The sequence below is a fragment of the Orbicella franksi genome, chromosome 2, assembly GCF_964199315.1.
Source record: "Orbicella franksi chromosome 2, jaOrbFran1.1, whole genome shotgun sequence".
NCBI classification, from domain to species: Eukaryota; Metazoa; Cnidaria; class Anthozoa; order Scleractinia; family Merulinidae; genus Orbicella; species Orbicella franksi.
In genome coordinates, this window is record NC_138146.1 from 36,089,722 (window position 1) to 36,110,427 (window position 20,706).

Consider the following 20,706-nt stretch of genomic DNA (forward strand, 5'->3'; position numbering starts at 1 on the left):
AACATTAGACGGATGTTTACAATTATATTTAACGCTGGTATTTACGTGCAAGTCTTTACAACAGTTGGGAACAGTCTTAAAATGCAATTTACATATGTTACAAAAATTGCAGGCTCCTGGCCTTATGCTGACAGCAGTGCTTGCGGTATGGACATAAACGGAACCAAGTCCTTGTTCTCCAGTTACACCGTACAAGCCTATGATTCAACTGTCTTTAGTTTACTTAGATTCTACAGATCGACGTGGAATACAGCGCACTATTTTCAAGGCTATTCTATGCATTTGTGACTTCAGCTGGTAAGCTAGCTTTGCAGTTTACTACGATTCATTGAAAACGTTCCACGCAAAAACTGCCGAATATAATTCTTTTAATTCAAACGCTGCATAACCTAACCGCGATGTACATGCCCTATTTTGATATTCGGATATTCTATAAGAACTGCCATTGGTATTGAAGTTAATTGAAAATTAACACTCCTAATTTACTCAAACGCAGATACCCTTTTAACTATTCTAGTAACGTTACAGGAATAAGATAACGGATATTTTCTTACATTTTGGTCAAAGCTGTTTCGAAAATTACGCACTAAGTACCTTTGCTCGTAAAAGAACTGTTTCTAGAACACTGAACCACAGTACTCTTACAGGGTTTAGGGTTAGGATTAAATTTTAAACGGAAGTTAACCATTATATCTCAGGATTTTTGAGGTTAGGACGAGTGTATGATTTTAGACACTTTCGTATATGGTAAAGTCCAATTATATATATCACAAAAGTAAGATAGTTAACGTTTAAAGTTCCTTAAATCACAGTGTAACATGGTGTACTGCAACTAGTTACATGCATGTATTTCGAGTTACTTGAGAAATAAGATAATTTGGTTTTAGTTTCACCCAGCTAGTGGACTAATGCAAATCCTGCATTTTGATTGGCTACGCTATTAGGGGACTATTAGTAATAGTCATCGAGTAGCGAAATTGGCGCCATCGAGCGTGACGCTTTCTTTCGTTTTATTCCCAAATAAATATTTCTTCAACTTGCATTTGCTAACTTTATTATTACCTTTTTTGTCCGACTAGTTGGGTGATACTAAAACAATTAGACCCTTCGCCCTCAAGGGCCACGGGTCAATAGCCTATGAGGCGAAGCCGAATGGGCTATTGACCCGTAGCCCGAAAGGGCTACGGGTCTAATTGTTAATTATCAACTGGGTTGATAATGTGAATTGCCCACCGTAAAGAGATTCGAAAGTTGACGTTTCGAGCGTTAGCCCTTCGTCGGAGCGAATCCGATTCCCTCTACTTGAGAAATAGATTTAAAAATGCTTCATTAAAAAGAAAAATTTTAAAAAGTACAGTAATTAAGTCTATCGCAAGGAATGTACTGTGATATTTTGTAACTTGATTTAATTAGATTGTTGTCAATAAAGAGAAAAGAAAAAGTTATACAGTGAAACCTCGATTTAAGGAGCCTCTATATAACGAAGTCCTTGGTATAACGAACAATATTCTTCACCCCAGTAATAGTAAAATAGTAAAATAGAACCTCGATAAGCGAAACCTCGTTATAGCGAGTATATTTTGCCAGTCCCCTTGGCCTTCGTTATATCGAGGGTCCACTGTATTTAGGTTTCCATCACTGCTTAAAGAAGATACACAGAAAAGAGATATAAACGCGAGTACGTTGCGTTCCGAAGTCATCTTGTCGCCACCATCAAACGCAGATTTTCACTTCGTGCGGTTCAGATAAGTATTACTTAAGCTGAAAAAGAGTCAAGAAAAATGTCAGGTATTTAAACAGCTTTGCACGACGCCGAGACGTAATGTACTATACAGCCAGCGTTCATATTTCTTTTCAGAGAAAAGGTTCCATCACTGAATATTTAGAAGTTATTTAGAAGTTCTACCCATGTGTCCCTTTAATTTATCTAATAATATTATATATTAATTTAAAAAAACAAGGATATATTGCCGTGCATTCAGTAAAAATACCTTACTTACTATTTATTCAATCACTCACTTACTTATTTACTTCTTACTTAATTACTTATTTACTTGTTTACTTGTATACTTTGCTAATTTACTTCATCAAATTAATAATTAATTGATTAAATAATAACTTAATTGATTTTTTTGCTTGGCTACTCAGATTGTTATAATATCTCGGTTTGGTAATTAGTTTTAGGAATAATTATTTAGTATTTCCTAAAATTCCTTCCTGCAGTTTCCACAGGGAACAGCATGAGTTGAAGAGTCTGTTAAATTCTGGATGTAATGGAAACATGTAATGGAAAACGATTTTACATATTTGTTTCAACTATGAATGATCAGTGAACCAGAACGGTCCGTGCGTGATCTGGATGTCCTATTGTTCACAAATATTTGTAATATAGGTATTTTTTCTCAAACAGCGCACTCTCATTGACTAATTAATAAGACGTCACGTGACAATTAGCAACGAACAATTTCCGCAAGCTTACAAGTTACAAAATCTATGGCATCTTATAGTTTACCACTACGTTTTCTCCAATTCGTATTGGTTTCAATTGATAACGCGGCGTGATGGTGTTCATCGGCGGAGAGATACTATCAAATATTTTCACTTGCGCGTGATTGGTCTAAACGCGTCGCGTGCCCGAATATGCTCCAGCTAAAACTGGGGAATATCCGAGTGATATTCCCCAGTTTTCAAAACTGCGTGTGTTGCGAAAAAGATTTGAAGGATAATGAACACGATACCCTCCATTTAGCGTTTGTTTGTTTGTTTGTTTGTTTGGTTGGTTTTTCTGTTTTGTTGTTGTTTTCCTTTTTTTGGCCTTGTTTGCGTCAGTATTAGTTTTTTTTGTTTTTTTTTCTTATTTTAGAGGTATCAAAATTTGATTTTTACAAAAGTGGGTGTTGAATTCCCATTCAGCAATAATAATGTGAGCCCGTTTTAAAAGGCGATTCGTGCAAAGGATGCCAATGTGTTCTGGGATCGGTACATCTGCTTGTGATAGATAAACTGTTGCGCAAATCATGTAGGGGCCAAACCACCCCCAAATGTTTCGTCAGTTCATGGGTATTTCACATTATTTCGCATTACTTAAAAAGTATTGACTCTTTCTACACCAAACTTGGCAGATGAGCAGGACACCTATTGCCAATTATATTTACGTGAAAAATGTCAGTAAATGTCAAAGTTGTGACGTCACAGTGATGACGTCATGTTTTTTGCCACTTTTGAAGTTTTTAATATGCGTATTTTTTACAATATGTTCGAAAGAGCACATCAAAGGGAGTTGAAACCTGAAAACATTTTGTCCATATCACAAAAATTAAATGAAATATGGCATTTTTAAACATGAAAAATAACTCTGCAAAATATGGGTCTCCCCTTGAGAAAAATCCCCAAATTGGAGCCGTAATTTTGTTCCAGCAAATGCAGCTATGTTGCATATGTGATGTGCCAGATTACTAAAGCAAAAATAAAGAAGAAAATCAGAATAAAAAATTATCCCTCTAGTGTTATTGCGTTAAAATTAGTTTTGTTACGTCATAACCTGTGACGTCACCCGTTTTTCTATTGTTAATACCATCCTAACAAAGCCGAAAATCAAATTTCTAAAACCATACGATTTTTGACAACATCAAGCTTTCTATTGTTCTAGATTATTAGCCTTCCTAGAATAAAACTGAAAAAAATAAGCCAGAGAGACTTAAGAACGACAGTATGGTTAAGCAAATTCCGGGGGGGGGGAAACAAAAAAATATTTAACTTATCATATCTCAAAAAATAATCATCATAGCAAAACACGGTTTCCGTCAAGGCCTTTTCAATGACATAATCTTTTTATCAGATTTTACAAAAAATTATAGCACGTTTTGGTGACGTCATCAATTATGACGTCATAATCTGACATTTTGTCGCAACTTCCAAATTAAAATAAACTGGAGAACAAAGAAAGCTCATCTGCCAAACTTGGTTCAGAAATATATAAACCAAGCAAATATAGCCTTCATGAAACATTAGGGGGGTGGTTTGGCCCCTACGTGATCATTAGAAGGGAGCAGAGTGCCCACGGGTGCTGGTTCGCCCCTTGTCACGCAGATTAATTACATTACGAGCAAAAAGGCACTTCATAGCTTTCAGACTTTTATTGCAGCTTAATAAAAGCTTAATCCGATCCCAGGATACACTGGCATGAGTCTATCTTTTTGTCGAGGGTCGAGGGTCGAGGGTCGAGGGTCGAGGGTCGAAGGTAATATTTTTTTCTGGGTTTGTTGTTTTACTCCTTGCTTTAGGCTCGATTTCCGCCGCTCAGTCGAGTCCGGTCTGCATGTTCTTCCCCGATTTGGTTAAATGTAGTCTTCTCGATTCAGATATCTTTTTGGGTCCCATGTCGAGAGTTAAATAATATATCACAGACCTGATTATTTATCTATCACTTTCTATAACATTCAAAGTCCGGTTTTTCATGTAACTCCATCACGTTGGATGCTTTGGCCGATGCACTCATGCCATCAACTTTTGAATGGCTATCCGCGTAGAAATAAATCTAAACATTAAGTTTTGTATTGATAGTGTCAATGTTGTGTCAAAGTGCCTCACTCGCTTCGAATTTCACATTTTTAGCTTCAAATTTTTCACTGTGGAAAACAAATAACAACGCCTTCCCTGGCTTCGTTTGTGTACCTTTTTTCTAGGTCACTGTAGTCGTTAGGTAGTGTTACTACCAATGCGATTTCGTAGAGTGTTGGCTTCATTGTTTTCCAATGTTATTGACGGGCCGCGATGAGAAATATTCCTTTGCCATCTATCAAACAGGAACTGTAGGTGAAATCTGGAGGCGATGGAAGCTTTGGAAGCAAATTTACGGCTATTTTCTTCCTTCCGTAAATTCGCTGCCAAAAAAATATCTCTGAGTTTTGCGATCTAAATTACCACTCTCCTTCGGTAAACTTGCAGGGCTTTGCGATTGGTCGCGATGAAAAATATCTGACAGATTTGCGAGCTTATTCACCACGTTAAAAGGATGTAGTTTGCCTAGAAGACGCTCGGTTTATTTTTCTAATTTTCCATACATTTGTCTGTAAATTTGGCTGGATGGACGCGGTTCTTCTAGCTAAGCTACATCCTTCAAACTTGGTGAATACAATCTTCCACCTAGTATTTTATACCTAGTCAGAATGAATGATAGGAAATAAATACAGGAATTTAAAACATATTAAACGTATTCATGGAGAAACTTTTCAAGCAAAATTTCCTCTCTGTGTTTATTCAAAGAACTACTTTCACTCGGGAGAAAGCCAGTTCAAATTCAGTTCTATTTTCGCGGCGGCCGTTTCTAATGCTGCTATTTCCCTTTTTTTCTCCTAAAAATCCTGTTTTACATCTGGATGCCTACTCAACTATCCACAAAAAGACACTGACTCACATTTTGCCATTCGGCAGGTGCGAACTGTGTGATTTCTTTCATGACAATTAAGCTTACATAGCGTTGACCGGTATTTCCAAGCGCGGAAGCTGCGTCTCTTATCTTGGTAGAGGTTTCTTCAAGGTCTTATCTTTTAGCGCTTGCTTCCTTAAGTTTATACCTTAATTCTTGCCTCTTTTCAGGGCACCCAACGACCGGTTTCTCTCAAATGCTTTTAAACGCTGTTTTAGGCTATCTGGAGTACTTTTAAAGCTCTTTTGGTTTATTTTAGGTTGCGCTATAAAAAATTTATCTGTTCGGTTATTCTAGGGGAACTTGAGTATTCTCGAATTTATTACGGCTTTTTTGTCCATTCCCCGAAAACCTTAGGTCCTATCGCCTTTCCAAAGATGATAGCTGACCTTTTTTCGGCACCCAAAACAACATTTTTTACAATTCGAAAACAACAGATATTAAATTTCTCATATCACGAAAGTTCGAGGCGACAATTCTCTTCAGAAAATCAGAGGGAATTAAAGGCCTTCCGAACAGATAATTTACCGTAACGATCCGTTGGGTGCTCCTGTCTTTTCCTCAATGAACCTTTCACATTGGCTAAGTAACTGACTCCTGCTTGTCAGAAGAGAAACGTCGCTCGTTTTTCAGTACTCGATACTCGTCCCCATCATTGTCCAGTTCAGCCCAAAGTGGAGACCTTTTTTCGTGCAGGAGATTTTAAATTTGATTCAGGGCTTTGTAACTGTTGTGTTGACGCTGTTTGACGCTTCAAGCTGCCTTTTACTCTCTCAGGCGTTGTTAGCCGAGCAATCATGTTCAAGACTAGTCTTTTGTTACCTGGTTTTTGTGGCCTTCAGGGAGAAAATGAAGATCATCTTCAGCTAGATACCGCGCGGACATTGTTGAGGTGAGCCCTTTCTTCCTTAATTCCCCTGGATATTGTTAAAGATCACAGTCGATATCCGACAGAAATTCCTCTATTGATTTCCTATAATTCATTCTGATTTTCAAAACTGCAAAAGTCAAAATGCCCGTACCCGTTGCTGACTTTGCTCCTCTTCAAGTGTTTGCAGAGTGGCACCAAAACGTTCCCAAGTAGGCGGGTAAACTTTCAAGTTTGATTGTCAAGACTTTGAATTTTGATTGACCGACCCTCGACCCTCGACCCTAGACAAAAAGATAGACTCCACTGGCATCCTTTGCACGAATCGCCTTTTAAAACGGGCACACATTATTATTGCTGAATGGAAATTCAACACCCACTTTTGTAAAAATCAAATTTTGATACCTCTAAAATAAGAAAAAAATAATAATAATACTGACGCAAACAAGGCCAAAAATGGAAAACAAACAACCAAAAAAAAAAAAACAGGAAAACCAACCAAACAAACAAACAAACAAACGCTAAATGGAGGGTATCGCGTTCATTATCCTTCAAATCTTTTTCGCAACACACGCAGTTTTGAAAACTGGGGAATATCACTCGATAGCCCCCATTTAGCGTGAAAATATGCTTGGATATTTTGTCCTTGGACATTATCAGTTCTTCGAAGCCCGCAGTTTTCCTTGAGCTAATATACGCTCTCGGAAAACTGTTCACTTCTCGGAACAGGTAGGGTCCGCGGACAAATCTCCGAACATATTTTCGCGCCAAACAGAGGCTATTGTCTATATAGTGGCCGTCCGAGGAAACTACCCGGATGGATAGTACGTTGTACTTGTCCGTGTAAAATTAATGTATTTATTCAAATTTACTTACTTATTTATCTGTTGGTATGATAGTAGCCCCTTGGAAATTTGAAGTTCTTAAAACTAAAATATTTGCCCCTGAGGCTTCGCTTATCGGACAAACATTTTCTTAAGAGTATCGAATTTCCCAGGGGCAACTATCAGCCGATAGTTCCTCGACAGAAACACTCTATATTGTTTAAATAAAGTGACAGTGTAATTTTTCCCGTAAACTTTGAACGAAGACCATCGTTGCTCGTGGATTAAACGTAAATTGTACGTATTTCCTACTAATTATGGCGTACTTAGTCCTCAATGTGGATACGTTCGTGAAACGGTGCGTAAATTTGAAGTCCGTTTTTTAATAGATAGACATAACGACTCTGATGACGATCAAGATGTTCTCCAGGACAGGGTTGCTCAAAGCCTGATTAAACTAACCCAGGGTTAGCGAGAATTTTGATTTCAGTTTTGTAACTTTTTGGCTAGGTTTTTTGTTTATATTGTTTGCCCTTCAGTTTTTAGTTTTAGTAAGATAAACTGCACAAAATTTAAGCAGTAAAAAACATTTTTATATAAGAGAAATAAATATATCGGTTAACTTTAATCCTGGGTTAGCGTCAACCGGCTTTATTGCTGCCGATAGGCAGCCTTCATATTCTTGAAGCAATTGAGAATTTTGGTTCCATCGACCCATCGTTCCAATTAAAAAAAAACAGCCTATCAGGAATCTTCTTATATGGCCCCCTCTAGCCAATAAGCAGCTGTGTCATAACAGATGAAATTCATATGTGCTCGCTCAGCGAAAATCGCGTGTGCTCGCAGCGGAAGAGTCGAGGTTTACCCTGTTTACAGGTGAGTTATGGCATTTTTTCCTTTCTTTGATCGCTTTTGCCGATCTGTTATGATTACTTCTATTCGCGGAAGCATTCATCAAGGTCATGACGTTTTCAGTGAGCGTTCTAGAGACCGACAGTGTGTATTTATGTCACTTGCAGCGATCGGATTCGGTCGATTCCTGGACACAAACAAACATCGATGACATCTTATGTCATGGAGATCGCATGTATTTATATGCACTAACTAATAAAATGGTACCCGATACCAATGGTCTTTCAATAAACGAGTTGTCGAAGGTGGCAACCTCGCAGAACAATGTTGACTACTGTTTAAACAACTACATTCAAAGTATATGTAACCATGTTGTTTGGAAATAAAATTAGTTATATTTTCGGTGAAGTTCTTATTGTCATGTTTACATACAAACAGGCTACCAACGGCAGCATTCACTTCTCAATGAGAACTCCCAGTTTTAGCGAATATTACTGAATCATCATATTATCAGATCAGCTATTATATTATTGTTTATTAGATGAACGTAATTAGTTTTAGATTATTACTGTTATCAGACATTTTAAATAGTTTTGCTGTGATTTGTTTGAGTTTTTTCTGTTTTTTCCACTATTTATTTCGTTTCCCCAAATTAGTGTGGGATTATGGGACTACAAGGCATTAACACGATATTAAAGTTTCTATCTATCTGTCAAACCAGACCCAAGGAATGTGTAATGAATTTTAATAACGTTTTTTTACCTGCGCTGTTGCTAAACTTTAGCTAGTCTCTATCCTTTTGAAACTCCTTAGACTAAGACCACTATGCCTTCCAGAATGGGACATCTCGGTTACTTCCATGGACCGGCTGCTGTTTGCGCGAGGAGGCTCGTCTCCAGTAAAACAAGGCAGGCAGTAAAAAATAGCTTTCAAGCTTTTTCGAAAATCCCGACTGAATGTTAAGTAGATGAGCGGATTCACGGCACAATTAATGGAAGCGAAGAAAAGTGACAAGAAATGAGATGTTGGATTTTGCAAACATCGCGCGCTGCTGTAAATTGCAATCATGATGTTAACTTTCGTAGGAAGCCAAAACAATGCGAACGTCAGTGCCGCCAGGACAAGCATCTTAAGCACGTTCTGTTTCGCTTTCAGCTCCAGTTGCTGGTTAGCTGTCGTTACCTGTCCTGGAATCTTTCGCATCCATACTTTGTAGATGATGGCAACGTAAAAAAGGATGATTTCTAGCAGTGGTAAGGCGTAGAAGGCGACGAAGTCGGCCGTCGTGTAGATGGTGTTAATATACATTGGAATAGCTGGTAGCCACATTTCAACACAATAGGTAATGCCGCGGAATTGAACTAGCTTATTTACGTACAGAAAGATGGAAGCTGGCAATGCAGGAACCAACCATGCCGCGACGATGAGCCCGATTGCCTTGCGAGAATTGATCACTCTTTTCAGGGGAAAATATATGGCAATGAATCGATCGGCTGCAATGAATGCAAGTGTAAGAATTGCGGCATTGATGGTACATGATGAGAAGAATGCCTGCAACTTGCACAGAATCGTACCCGGCCAACCTGTAATGAAAAGCAAGCACAGCAATGAATGAAACGAATTCTTGTTGTTATCCTATTCACTGGATGATGATGTCTTAAATGTCTTAACACTTCTCAAATATCTTTGAGTGAGAGTGAAATGACACGTCAGCTGCTAAGGAAGCCTCCGAGTGCCGCTATCGGTTCATCTCATGTTCTCAACTTCTCCACCCGACCTGTGGTAGCCACAGAATCTGATGCATACATCAGAACGGACCACGGTAGAGGGATCCCCGTATCCTACTCCTTTCGATTCGGGCATTGCCGTGGGCTATTAAACTTATTGAAGGTTTCAGATACCAATTGTACTGAAGGTATTGGATCAAATTTTGACGTGGGACACGATGAATGGAATCTGTTTATTTTCCTGTGTTCCAGGCAGCAGATATGTCCAGGATTGAACGCTAATGAGATTCAAATTCCTTATGACAAGCATCACAAAGTGTCCTCATTGGTAAAACGTCACCAAAACACACACGATTCTGTCAAATATGAAGTAATATGAAAATTTTAAATAACCCTGCCAAATATGAAGTACTGATTAAACAATACTTGCGTTCTATCCTGGACATAGGTGCCAAGCAGTGGACTTAATTGTACGGTAATAATTCAATGGGTTTTCAAGCATTTCTGAAAGGAATAAAAGCAAGTTATATAGACATCCAATCAAGAGTTATTGTAAATAGTGTGAGGCTTCTGACGGCAAGGGTTTTAGAATAAGCAGTGGCCTAATGGCGTTGGACTAAGGTTCAGCCCTGGCCAGTCCGGGTTCAGCCCTAGCCAAGATCATTACGTTGTCCTCTTGGGTGTTTATGGGATACTGGCGAATTTAAAGCAATAAACAACACAATGTACACTTACCACTGACAGCAAATCCAAGGGTTGGTGCTATTCTGCCCTGAATGTCCGGTATTGTGTTGAGTAACACGATCACCAAGTTGACAACGCACAAGTTGACGATGAAGAAATTGGTTGGAATGTGCATGCGTTTATTTTTCTTTATTATCGTAATCACGATGGTGTTGCCAATGATTGAGAAGAAGATAATAAAGAAGAAGGAGGACACTTGAATCCAGTTTTCAGCATTGGTAAAGATACGAAAGGCACATGGAGAGGCACGCCGTCCAACTGTTGTGATATTCAAACTTGTGGTATTGTTCGCCATGGTTTGGGCACTTTTCGGCTAGTTACGGACAAATCGAATCTTGAGAATTGTTTTCCATCAAAATCGAGTCGTATCCCCTTTGAAAAAATAATACGAAGCTTTCAAATTTAGTGCTTAAAGTGCTTTAAGAATCTATTCAAAGGAAATATTTTAACACAATCTGCGAAATAACGATGTGTGTCTGTAATAAGTACTTAATGAAATCTAAGATTAGACACTTAAAGAAGCACCAAAAAAAAAAAAAATACACACTTGTAATAAATACCACCTTAAGTTTTTTTTCATATTTTAACCTCTTCTTTCCTCCAGTGGAATATAAATAATTGATTTGGGGGTTCAATGGTGTAATTTCACAGGTGGCATGTCACAAGCATTTAAAGTATGTTTAAATTGTACATCACTCAGGTGTACGGAACATTGCCACAGATAAAAATTACAGAATCTAATTAACGATCCACAGTGGATCAATGCATGGGTGTGTTTGCTTTACACTGGAAAAGGCGCGCTTAGTTTTACGTAAGAAACATAGCATGGAAAAAGGGTAAGAGGCAATAAAGAGAAGAAGACTAAGAAGAAAACAAAGTTAGAGTTGAAGTAACAATTTCGATGACAATTTAATTATAACCTTTAATTAAGAAATCAACATTTCTCAATATATATAGCAAGTGACTGATGAATAACATTTGTTAACTGTGGTACATTGATACAATTAAGAATAATCATTAATTAGATCATTACTTTTTAAAAGGTTCCTAATGTTGATCATGTTCAAATGAATAAATCGATATCAAAAAACTAACAGAAAATGTTTAGTAGATGTTGTTGAGAATTAAAGATTCTATTAAGCTTTGCGCATGCAGGTTTCATATCGGAGGAGTGTAATGGTTGTTGTATTTTGTTAAAAGTTACCACAGTTGCAAGAAATATTCCCCTTTATAAGGGAAATGAATGCATTGAGCCTATGATGGTGATTCAGGCGACGCTTTTCACAGGTAATTACAATTATCAAGTTGTGCATGTCATAACAGCTTTTTTACAAACTATCGTTCATATTTGTTGAAACTGATCTATATTTGTGGTCATTGTCTAACTGTTTACAGCCGTCGCTATGGCCGTTGCTACGTAAAATAACATCGTGGCTAGTGTTGCCTAGCAACAGTAGCCACAAAAATTCATACCAATGTGTACTTTCCTTGAATTTTATGCTCATCTAGAGGTTATATTCAACAAGATCGTTTCAAAATGTTTTTTACAAGTGTTCAAGGGTTTTAAACTTTACAGTTTCAAAAAATTGCCTTTTTCCTGAACATCGTCAAGTTTTAGCCTGTCGAGGCACCTTAAGAACCTTCGAGCTAAATGTTTATGCATATCCTTACGGCGCACGCAAATTCACATGCCACGTCAAGCATCGAGCGCGCGCTATACGGCAGATGGCCATAGCTATAGCTTTACCTGGATTTGACGGTCTCGGACGTTCGGTGACCTATATAATTTTTTTTTTTTGATGGATCCTTTTCTGTACCGATTTTCTACGTTTAGCGAAAAAATGAAAATCTATTGATTAAAAGATTGAATTTTTTGCAAAATGCACCATCGAACTTCGTTCTTTTTAGCTCTTCGTTTTTGCGGTGATTACGGTGAAAACGTTGGCAAGATTTTGAATTATTTACGCAACAAACCCACTTGTACAAAATATGACTAAGATCGTCTTCCTCCGTTAACTCACCTTCGATATTTCAACTATAAACCCCTGTAGACCATGCTGAATTATTTACGCCAAGTTTTTAAAATCAGGGTACCTTTCCACACGCTTTATCTCTGAAACGAAGTCGGTGACCCCCAATTTTTTTTACATTTCTGACATAAGTAACTCATTATCTGACTCCAGTAAAATTTAAAAAATTCTATCGACTGGAAAATTTTCGCGGGAACGTCCTTTATAATCACTGTTATGACGACAAGTTAAAAATAAATGTACAATTCACAAAGTTGGCCACTTAGTTATACTTCTCGTAGTCCGAAGTTTGTCTACCGTCATGGTGTATTTTTTCGGATTTCTCATTTACGGAAAATAATTTTTGGATTATACGGTCCTTAGCAAAATTTTCGAAAACAGTTTGGGAAACCTCGTTAGGCTAAAATTGGAAAAGTTTCAGTGATTTTCGAGTGATCTTAATACAGCGTTATCACATTTAGTGTTAAATTATACTACATTTAAGGCGGACTGGTTATTACGTACCTTTAGCGTTGATTTTTATTGCATTTACGGAGGGTAGGTTATTTCATTTAGCGTCTTATTTTATTACATCTACGGTTGGCATTACATTTAGCGTTAATGTTCACTACATTTATGGTTGGTATTACAGTTAGCCTTAATGTTCATTACATGTGGCGTTGATACAAACGCTGACCGGATTAATTCGAACACCGCTGTGTTTCGAACTAGTTTTCGCTTCTCTTATACTTTTTAAATGTAGTTGAATTTAGGAAAAGAATTCAGATTTCTGTCGGTTACTGTTGACTGCTTAGGTCCTGTTCAAATATGTCCATCCGGGTGGTCCATAATTTTATTATGAAACAGTGAAATGCTAAATGGCGGACCCAATCATAAACATTGCGTACGTATGAGTATTCAAGTTTTTGTGACCCTATAATTTACTGACTATTGGTAAAGGTAAACTTGAAAAAACTGTGGACATTGGCAAATTGCAATTTTTAATTATCTTTAGGACGATATGCTTGTTACTAACTCATGGGAATGCCCTCTTCTAGAAACTTTTGAGCTCATATGTACTCGTATCCTTTGTCTAATTACTCTAAACCGTTACAGTAGAGCGACTTTCTCTTATCAACATGTTGAAAAAACCTTTCAATATATCAAAAGTGCCTACAGCAATCACTGCATACTAAAGAAGAATCACTCCTATTTGAGGAAACAAGCCATCGATATGAAGTACCAAAAGATATCTCACTCTTATCTCAAATATTTCAAATAGTCTTTTATTCTGGAAATGTATGTGGTATTTGATTAGTTTCGCGAACTTCAACAAACACAAGCGCGGGAAGCCTTCGGTGACAGTGGCCAAATGTACAACTTCCATGACGGCTTAAAGGAGCAATGCACACTAATTGAGTTCTTTTTAGATGGAAATAGATAAAAAAAGGGCAAGAATTCTCAAAATGTGCCTAACTAAGGGCAGAAAAATACTAAAATAATAAAATACTAAAACAATGTACACTAAAAAACGACAGATGTAGAAAAAAGAAATAACTCACAGGTAGTAAGCATTCGGTTCACCACACTAACGACAAAATTGCTGCTGTTGTCATTCTGTTGTGTATAAATCTCTTTGCCTGGAATATAATACGATAGAGCGCTTTTACAGCGAATTAGAGGTGTTTACTTTCGTTTTGCGTTTTCTGTTGTGACTAGTCCATGCAACTCTAGCGAAGCCTTCTGGCCAATCGCAACGATATATTGTCTTTCCTGCCAACCAGGCGCAAATCCAGATTCCATATATTGTTACTTGGCAGGTGCGACTTTTTCCTGCACTTCGACTGAGTGCTGATTGACTTATAATTATCTCCTTTTAGAGAGGTTAAGATCAACAGTGTGACTAGGATTTACGACAGGTATTTTACAATAGCAACCACGTTATCATTGCTTAGATCTATAATCAAATTCTGTCTTTTCAGAAATCTTTGAACAATATGTCGACTTCCATTGTCCAACGAAAGTTTACACTTTAATTGGCAAAAGTCAAGACAATTTCGCCTCTGAGCAATTTCTTTAACGTTTGAAGAAACCATTTGTGTCTATAATTGAATGTTTTCCTATGATAAACCTCCCTGGTTGAAAAGCAAAACTGCGCGTTACCAGCTGTCGGAGGAAAATCAATTAATTTGAGAAGAAGACCGGATCTCATTTTATTTTAACCTTTCACAGTAGCACAGCGTCGTGAATAATCAAAATTGTCATTAAAAGCTTTCATATCTTTAGTTGGCCGCTTTTTTTTTTTTTTTTTTCGTGCTTTCGCGGAGAAGACAGATCCTGCCGGACAATAAAGCACGTTTCATACATTTTGTAAAAGGTTTGCAAGAAACAGCAGGGCTTGATTTTTTCACAAAATATGGCCGAACTTGAATGGACCTGTTTGGCTAATTGGACAGTGCAGACGGCCGGGAGCAAAAACAAATTCACATTTCGTGGAGAGCACTAAAAAATTGCTGGAATTTAAAAGAGGCATTTAATACTTATCAGTAGCATTGTAGTTTTTCGGATCATGTAGCAGCTCTCGTAAGGTCTCACAGGAATGCCCGGGGGGATACTCCCAGAACACTTGGGTGGGGATGTGCGGCCCGATTCCCAAAACCCTTACCCCATTTATGACCAAAATCTGCGATATTCCCTACCCTATTGATGACCTGACCATAAATTCGAAACTCTATTTTGGACCTGACCCCAAAACCCTGTTTCAGACCTGCGTTACAATTAGTTCCCTAGTTCAGACTAATGTTACCGTAAACATAATTTGTGAAGGGCTTTTGCTAATTTTCTTTTCGATAATAATGAAAAAGTGGTTTCTTCTTAAAAACATACCCATATCAAGGCTAGAGTGCAAAAACCATACCCTATTTATGACCAAAATGGCTAAAATCAGCTGAAAGCGACACCCAATTTATGATCAAAACGGCTGAAAGCCATACCCTTAGGGGCCGCACATACCTTTATAGCCCATATATGGGAGAACCCTCCCCCCCCCCCTCCCTGGCATGAATGGCTCGATACCCTTTAAAACACCAAAACAAACAACAGAAACAATGCACTAGCCCCAAAACAATAACAGCTATACACTATGACGACAAATAGAATTACAAATTTATGAGAGCTGCGCCGCTACTCTTCCGAGTTTTTCAGCTATCGTTATCGTAGGTTGATGTTACCACAACCTTTGGAATTGTTTTCTTAATTTTGAAAAGATGGCAACATGAAGATTGGAATGAGGTGGAATGCGACGAAATGAGATCTATTTAAATCTGTTCAGCTTAATAATTAGCTCCGACTTTACACGGAAATTCAGCGTTTAATTACAGGTGGAAATGAGAAAACTCACCCAGCTATTTACAGAAAGGCTAAAATATATACTTATCTCGTTCTTGAGATGGCGAAAAAGAAAGCACCCAAACGTTCATGGCTTCAAAACATAACTTCAGGAAACATTGTGGTATCATTTGAAGCAATTTCAGCTAAATAGTGTCCATCAGTTGATCCATTTACTATTATTTTGCAAAACTATAATTTGAAATGGATTTTGTTTTGCGATTTACTCGAAATTTATGTTTTTATTCGCGAAAATTGTTCTTGCCATACACCGACTCAAGATCACATTAGTGTAGAGTGTTTTCACATGACGTCACATCAACCGTACTGGTGTCTAAAACAATGAAACGATGGCCATGTTGGTCACCCAGAACCATCCTGTGGGAGTTGAACTCTTTTCTGTAAACACTTTCTTTTGTTCTAAAAAATTTGCATGGCTGCTGGCCTCGTGAGTGTTAACGCTCTAATAGCTTTTTCATATCATGTCTGATTAGCGCAAAATTTATGTTTTACCGATATTCATTATTTTTTTTATCTTTTTCATAGAAATATTATATTGATTGGTTTAAGAAATATATCATGTCAAATTTCACTTCCAACTACTGTTGCAATTTTCATGATCATCAAAAAGCTCATTGTTAATGCTTAAAGCTCTATCAAGACGCCTTTAATAACATAACTATTTTAGAATTCTCTCAAATGTTCTTTTAAATAAAGTTTGCATCAAATCGTTTAAACAGGATGCACATCGTTCACCAATCAGATCATGCGTTATATGAGAACAATTCTATATAGAACATATCCAAATGGGAATAAACTTATTTATTTTTGTCTCAAGCATCTGAGCGGGCCGGAATCCTAAATCCTCGAATTTGATTGGTTAATCATGCACTCGTGACCGGTCCAGCTTTTCACGATACGGCCCACGGGCCGGATTTTTTCCCCGCTGTAACGATTACGGCTCCTAAATTTTGCTCCTAAAAGTTAGCGGTAATCGTCAATCTTTTGCCTTTTTTACACGCAAGCTTATCTCTGTTCACTTTAAAATGGCAAGGAAAGTTACTGTAAGTAAATTCAATTGAGTGTTTTGTCGGGGGGGGGGGGGGGGACAGGGGGGTCAGAGCCTCCCGCCTCCCATATCCTGAAAAACTGAAAAACTGTGACCTCGGGCTTGAAAATGCTGCCCTCGGCCTCCGGCCTCGGGCAGCATTTTCAAGACCTTGGTCAAAGTTTTTCACTATACGGACCTCCCAGCCGGCATATAAGATAGATAGATAGATAGATAGATAGATAGATAGATAGATAGATAGATAGATAGATAGATAGATAGATAGATAGATAGATATTGGCCTCTGTCTGTACAGTCTTTGCTCGCGAAAGAAATCATTTTTATTAAAACGCGATGGATCAGTCATTGTAAGACCAAGTGGTAACTTCTTGACGAGTGCTAGGAAATTAATTTCCATGTCAAGATGGTTTTATCAAATTGTTTCATGAGAACCACTGTACTCGGTAATGTTCATTTTATTGTTGTTGTTGTTGTTGTTGTTGTTGTTGTTTTTATGTTTCTTGTCGAATTATGTCCTTTTCGTCATTCAACAAAGTGTAAAAAACACAAGATAACAGAAAGAATAGCTTTCAAATGGCGCGGCTAAAGTGGTACTGGAGATACGGTTGACGAAGCACTGTAGTGGAGAAGATAACTTCCTAGTATTGACTGTTTCACGCTTCTCAACCACAAAATACATTTTTTTGTAATATCGATGAATTCTGTAATTTGCCAAATTTCTTATCCAAGCTTTATAGGGTTGTTCATTATTTTTGCTTGTCACATACAAACGTGACATCTTACAGTAGTACAACTTAAAAGCATTAGGCCTTATTTATGTACTCTGATGTTCATATGTTTTACATCCATCGATGGTCAAGCAATATCAACCACAAATGCTCAGTTTTGATAAAATGGAAATAGATTAGTACAGCCAAAAACTATCCTAAAAAAGGGTAGCCCACCGAAAGCAAATACCTTTGATCCAGAGGTAAGACTGACTTATAACTTATATCTTCGAAAGAGTTGTATTTTAATTTACAACGAAAATGATACTGAAAATATCTAGAGAGGAATCTTCACGAATCTCTCTGGTCTTATGTGTATGTGTCATTACGATGTGAGAAAATCAGTTTCTTTTAAAATATTTTTACAAGCTCTTTTGTCTTTAAAATTTCTTTAACTTTGAAATCGTTTTCTCGACTCGTGAGAGTTCTCTTAGACTGTAAATTCTTGCAGCTGATGCCACAAGCATGACAAGCCAACTCTAAGATAATGTGTTTGTACAAGGTCTATCGCGTTTTAACATTTACAGAATAATAAGGTAACTATAAAAATAATGAAAACAAAATAGTGTAAAATATAGAAAATATAACAAACTGAGTTTTTAGGATTTAGTAACACGGATCAACGAGCCTACGCCAAAATATTTTAGGTGTATCTCGCAAAAATATAGCTTTTGTTATTGTGATTTTAGAGTACTACTATTCAAAACCCAGACTCTAATTAACATCCCAGTGTTATTTACCTGAGTGGTGCATGCTGTTCTTAAAAATACAATCTACTCTTTATTTTTCTTTGTCGCTAAAAATCATATATACTGTATATCTAATTTCCAAGAGGCATGACAGAAGCTTATAATCTCAGCGTCTGATGCTAGCTCTGTTTCTTTTCAATAACGTAGTTAAAAAAACGACGGCTAATTAAAAAAGACCTTTGAATTCATAGCTAAAAATAAGCATTATTGTGCTACAAAAGATCCCATCCGTGTTTCACTTCAAATATTATTAACCCTAATTTGGGAAAAATGACGAATTTTAGAAGAAAAGTATTATTTATTTTTTTACATATAAATTGTACTTTTCACATATATTGCACTTCAGGTACAAAAAGAGACATTCGCTAAAGTAACAAAGAGTACGTAATCACTCGTCCTATAATAGTTGGAGCGACCGACATGTTATTGTTCTTTAACGCACCTTTCCAAAACCGAGTCAGAACACCCTTATGAAATAATTTCACAGTTATCCCAACCAGCGCGCAGCAATGTATGAGCTTCTTTAACACGAACAGCTCAGTTTTCTTTCTGTATCAACAAGAAATTAACTGCTTATCTTTAAAGTAAAATGAAATGATGCATAATTCCTGAACGAAGATCTGAACTAATGCCAATGTTTTGACCAAATAACATACATTAAATTTTACATTAACAATTGGCTGTCATGAACTTGGGAAGGGTTTGAGAATAAACCCCTTAACGCTGACAGCAAACTGATAAAGTTTGAAAAATAGCACAGTTTAGTTGGAAGAAGGAGTGGATCATGTCGGTGGCATTAAAGGCTAATTTCGTTGGCAAACTTGAGTTTAAAGGTTTAACTAGCCTATAGACTCTTACGATCTCTCGCCTTACCTTCCAATTTACTTCAACTTTCTCTCGTTCCTTTAGCTTTGGCACGCCTTTGGATCAAGCGTAGAAATTGTACATAATGAACTCACAGTTTAATATTCTATCTTAAAAAGGATATGAGATAATACACCCCACGGCGTGGTTTAAAAAGAGTGATATCGCCAGCGATATTCCAACACTAGATTCTACAGGACTGGACCGTTTTGTTTAAGTTGGCTTCAGATTGTTTTCGCGATTCCTACTGTTATTTCTCATTTCGAGCGGACGCCCTCCCGTTAATAGCAAAATAAGTATTTGTTTAGAGAAAGTGGTTGAATGACTTGTCACTTTGAACACAAAGCTACAGATGTGTGCTTCCCACACAAAAACTCAAAAAGCAATTAGTGGTTACAGCGGGGATGTAATTTATTGTCTTATTGCACACTGTCAGAAGTAAAACATCCGTAGCAATGGCCAAAATGTACCATGTTAGAAGAGTAAATATATCTACGTTGGTCCGCTAATGTGATTGATTTTGGACTGATCGCACGTTCTACGGCTAAAAATGTTAATTATCGATACCAGCCTCCTCTGGGTGTTAGTGGTGAAAATTTAGCTTTACATTACAACCATCTTGCAATAGTAGATGATTTTCGTTTTCGCCCGCTTGTTTCATGATGTATTGATCCTGTAATGAGAAATTAGAATTTCGTCAATGTTGAGGATTGTAATGAATACTTGTTTCTAATATGAAGCAATTTGTCTTGAATTAAACAAAAGAGATATATGATTAACAACTGCTATAAAGGAAATTTGCTTCGTAGAAAGCACAATTTAAAGACATCAAGGATCAATTTATAAAATGAGAAATACGTCTACATTTTGATTAAGCGCTAGCGTTTTAATTAATACTAGGGAGCGTGTCTTTGAATCCCTTTTTTTTTTTCGCAACAAAAGAAATGCTATTGAAATTTTATATGTGAAAGCCGTTTTGTTTTGCTATTCGATTTATCATGCCGAATTTAGTAAATATCTGAAGTTTCATTGGAATCCGTTGCAAGATTCAAAAAAGTATGGGACCCCTAATTAGCATGCCAATTTTTACAAAAAAACGTCAGGGGGCAACAATTGCCCCTTGACATACAAGTCTGGGATCCCATGTTTTTATGAGCATGAAACTGATTCTTATAACACTTCGTAGATTTACTCAATTCGGCATGATAAATTGAACTATGGAGGTTGGGTTCTGTTGATTTCAAAAATACGAAAACTTGTTGATTTTGCGCGACATTGTAAAAAGGTCCATTACTAACTCTGGGATGTGAAATAGAGGATGACACTCGAAAGCTCAGTTTTGTCTCTTACAATTTTGAAGAAAGGTTTCACTTCGGGATGCTTATACTTTCAATGACTTTCCATTCATTCCTCGATGA

The 20,706-nt window shown here is 37.2% G+C and overlaps 1 protein-coding gene across 1 annotated transcript; it reads right to left on the bottom strand.

Annotated features, from left to right (window-relative positions):
• Positions 1-8,586: 8,586 nt before the first annotated feature.
• LOC145479650 (G-protein coupled receptor 83-like) lies at positions 8,587-10,841 on the bottom strand. Its single transcript, XM_081458062.1, has 2 exons — positions 10,435-10,841; positions 8,587-9,555 (listed from the first exon to the last, which is right to left on the bottom strand). The coding sequence occupies exons 1-2, from the start codon at positions 10,736-10,738 to the stop codon at positions 8,753-8,755; spliced, it is 1,107 nt and encodes a 368-aa protein (XP_081314188.1). The 5' UTR covers positions 10,739-10,841; the 3' UTR covers positions 8,587-8,752.
• Between the last annotated feature and the right edge of the window lie 9,865 nt (positions 10,842-20,706).

What these genes read in the sequence shown, in the direction of transcription:
- LOC145479650 (XM_081458062.1), bottom strand. Translation starts at nt 10,738, where the DNA reads ATGGCGAACAATACCACAAGTTTGAATATCACAACAGTTGGACGGCGT. An exon ending in CCTTGGATTTGCTGTCAGTG is followed by an intron (nt 9,556 to 10,434) that starts GTAAGTGTACAT and finishes TTTTCATTACAG; the next exon opens with GTTGGCCGGGTACGATTCTG.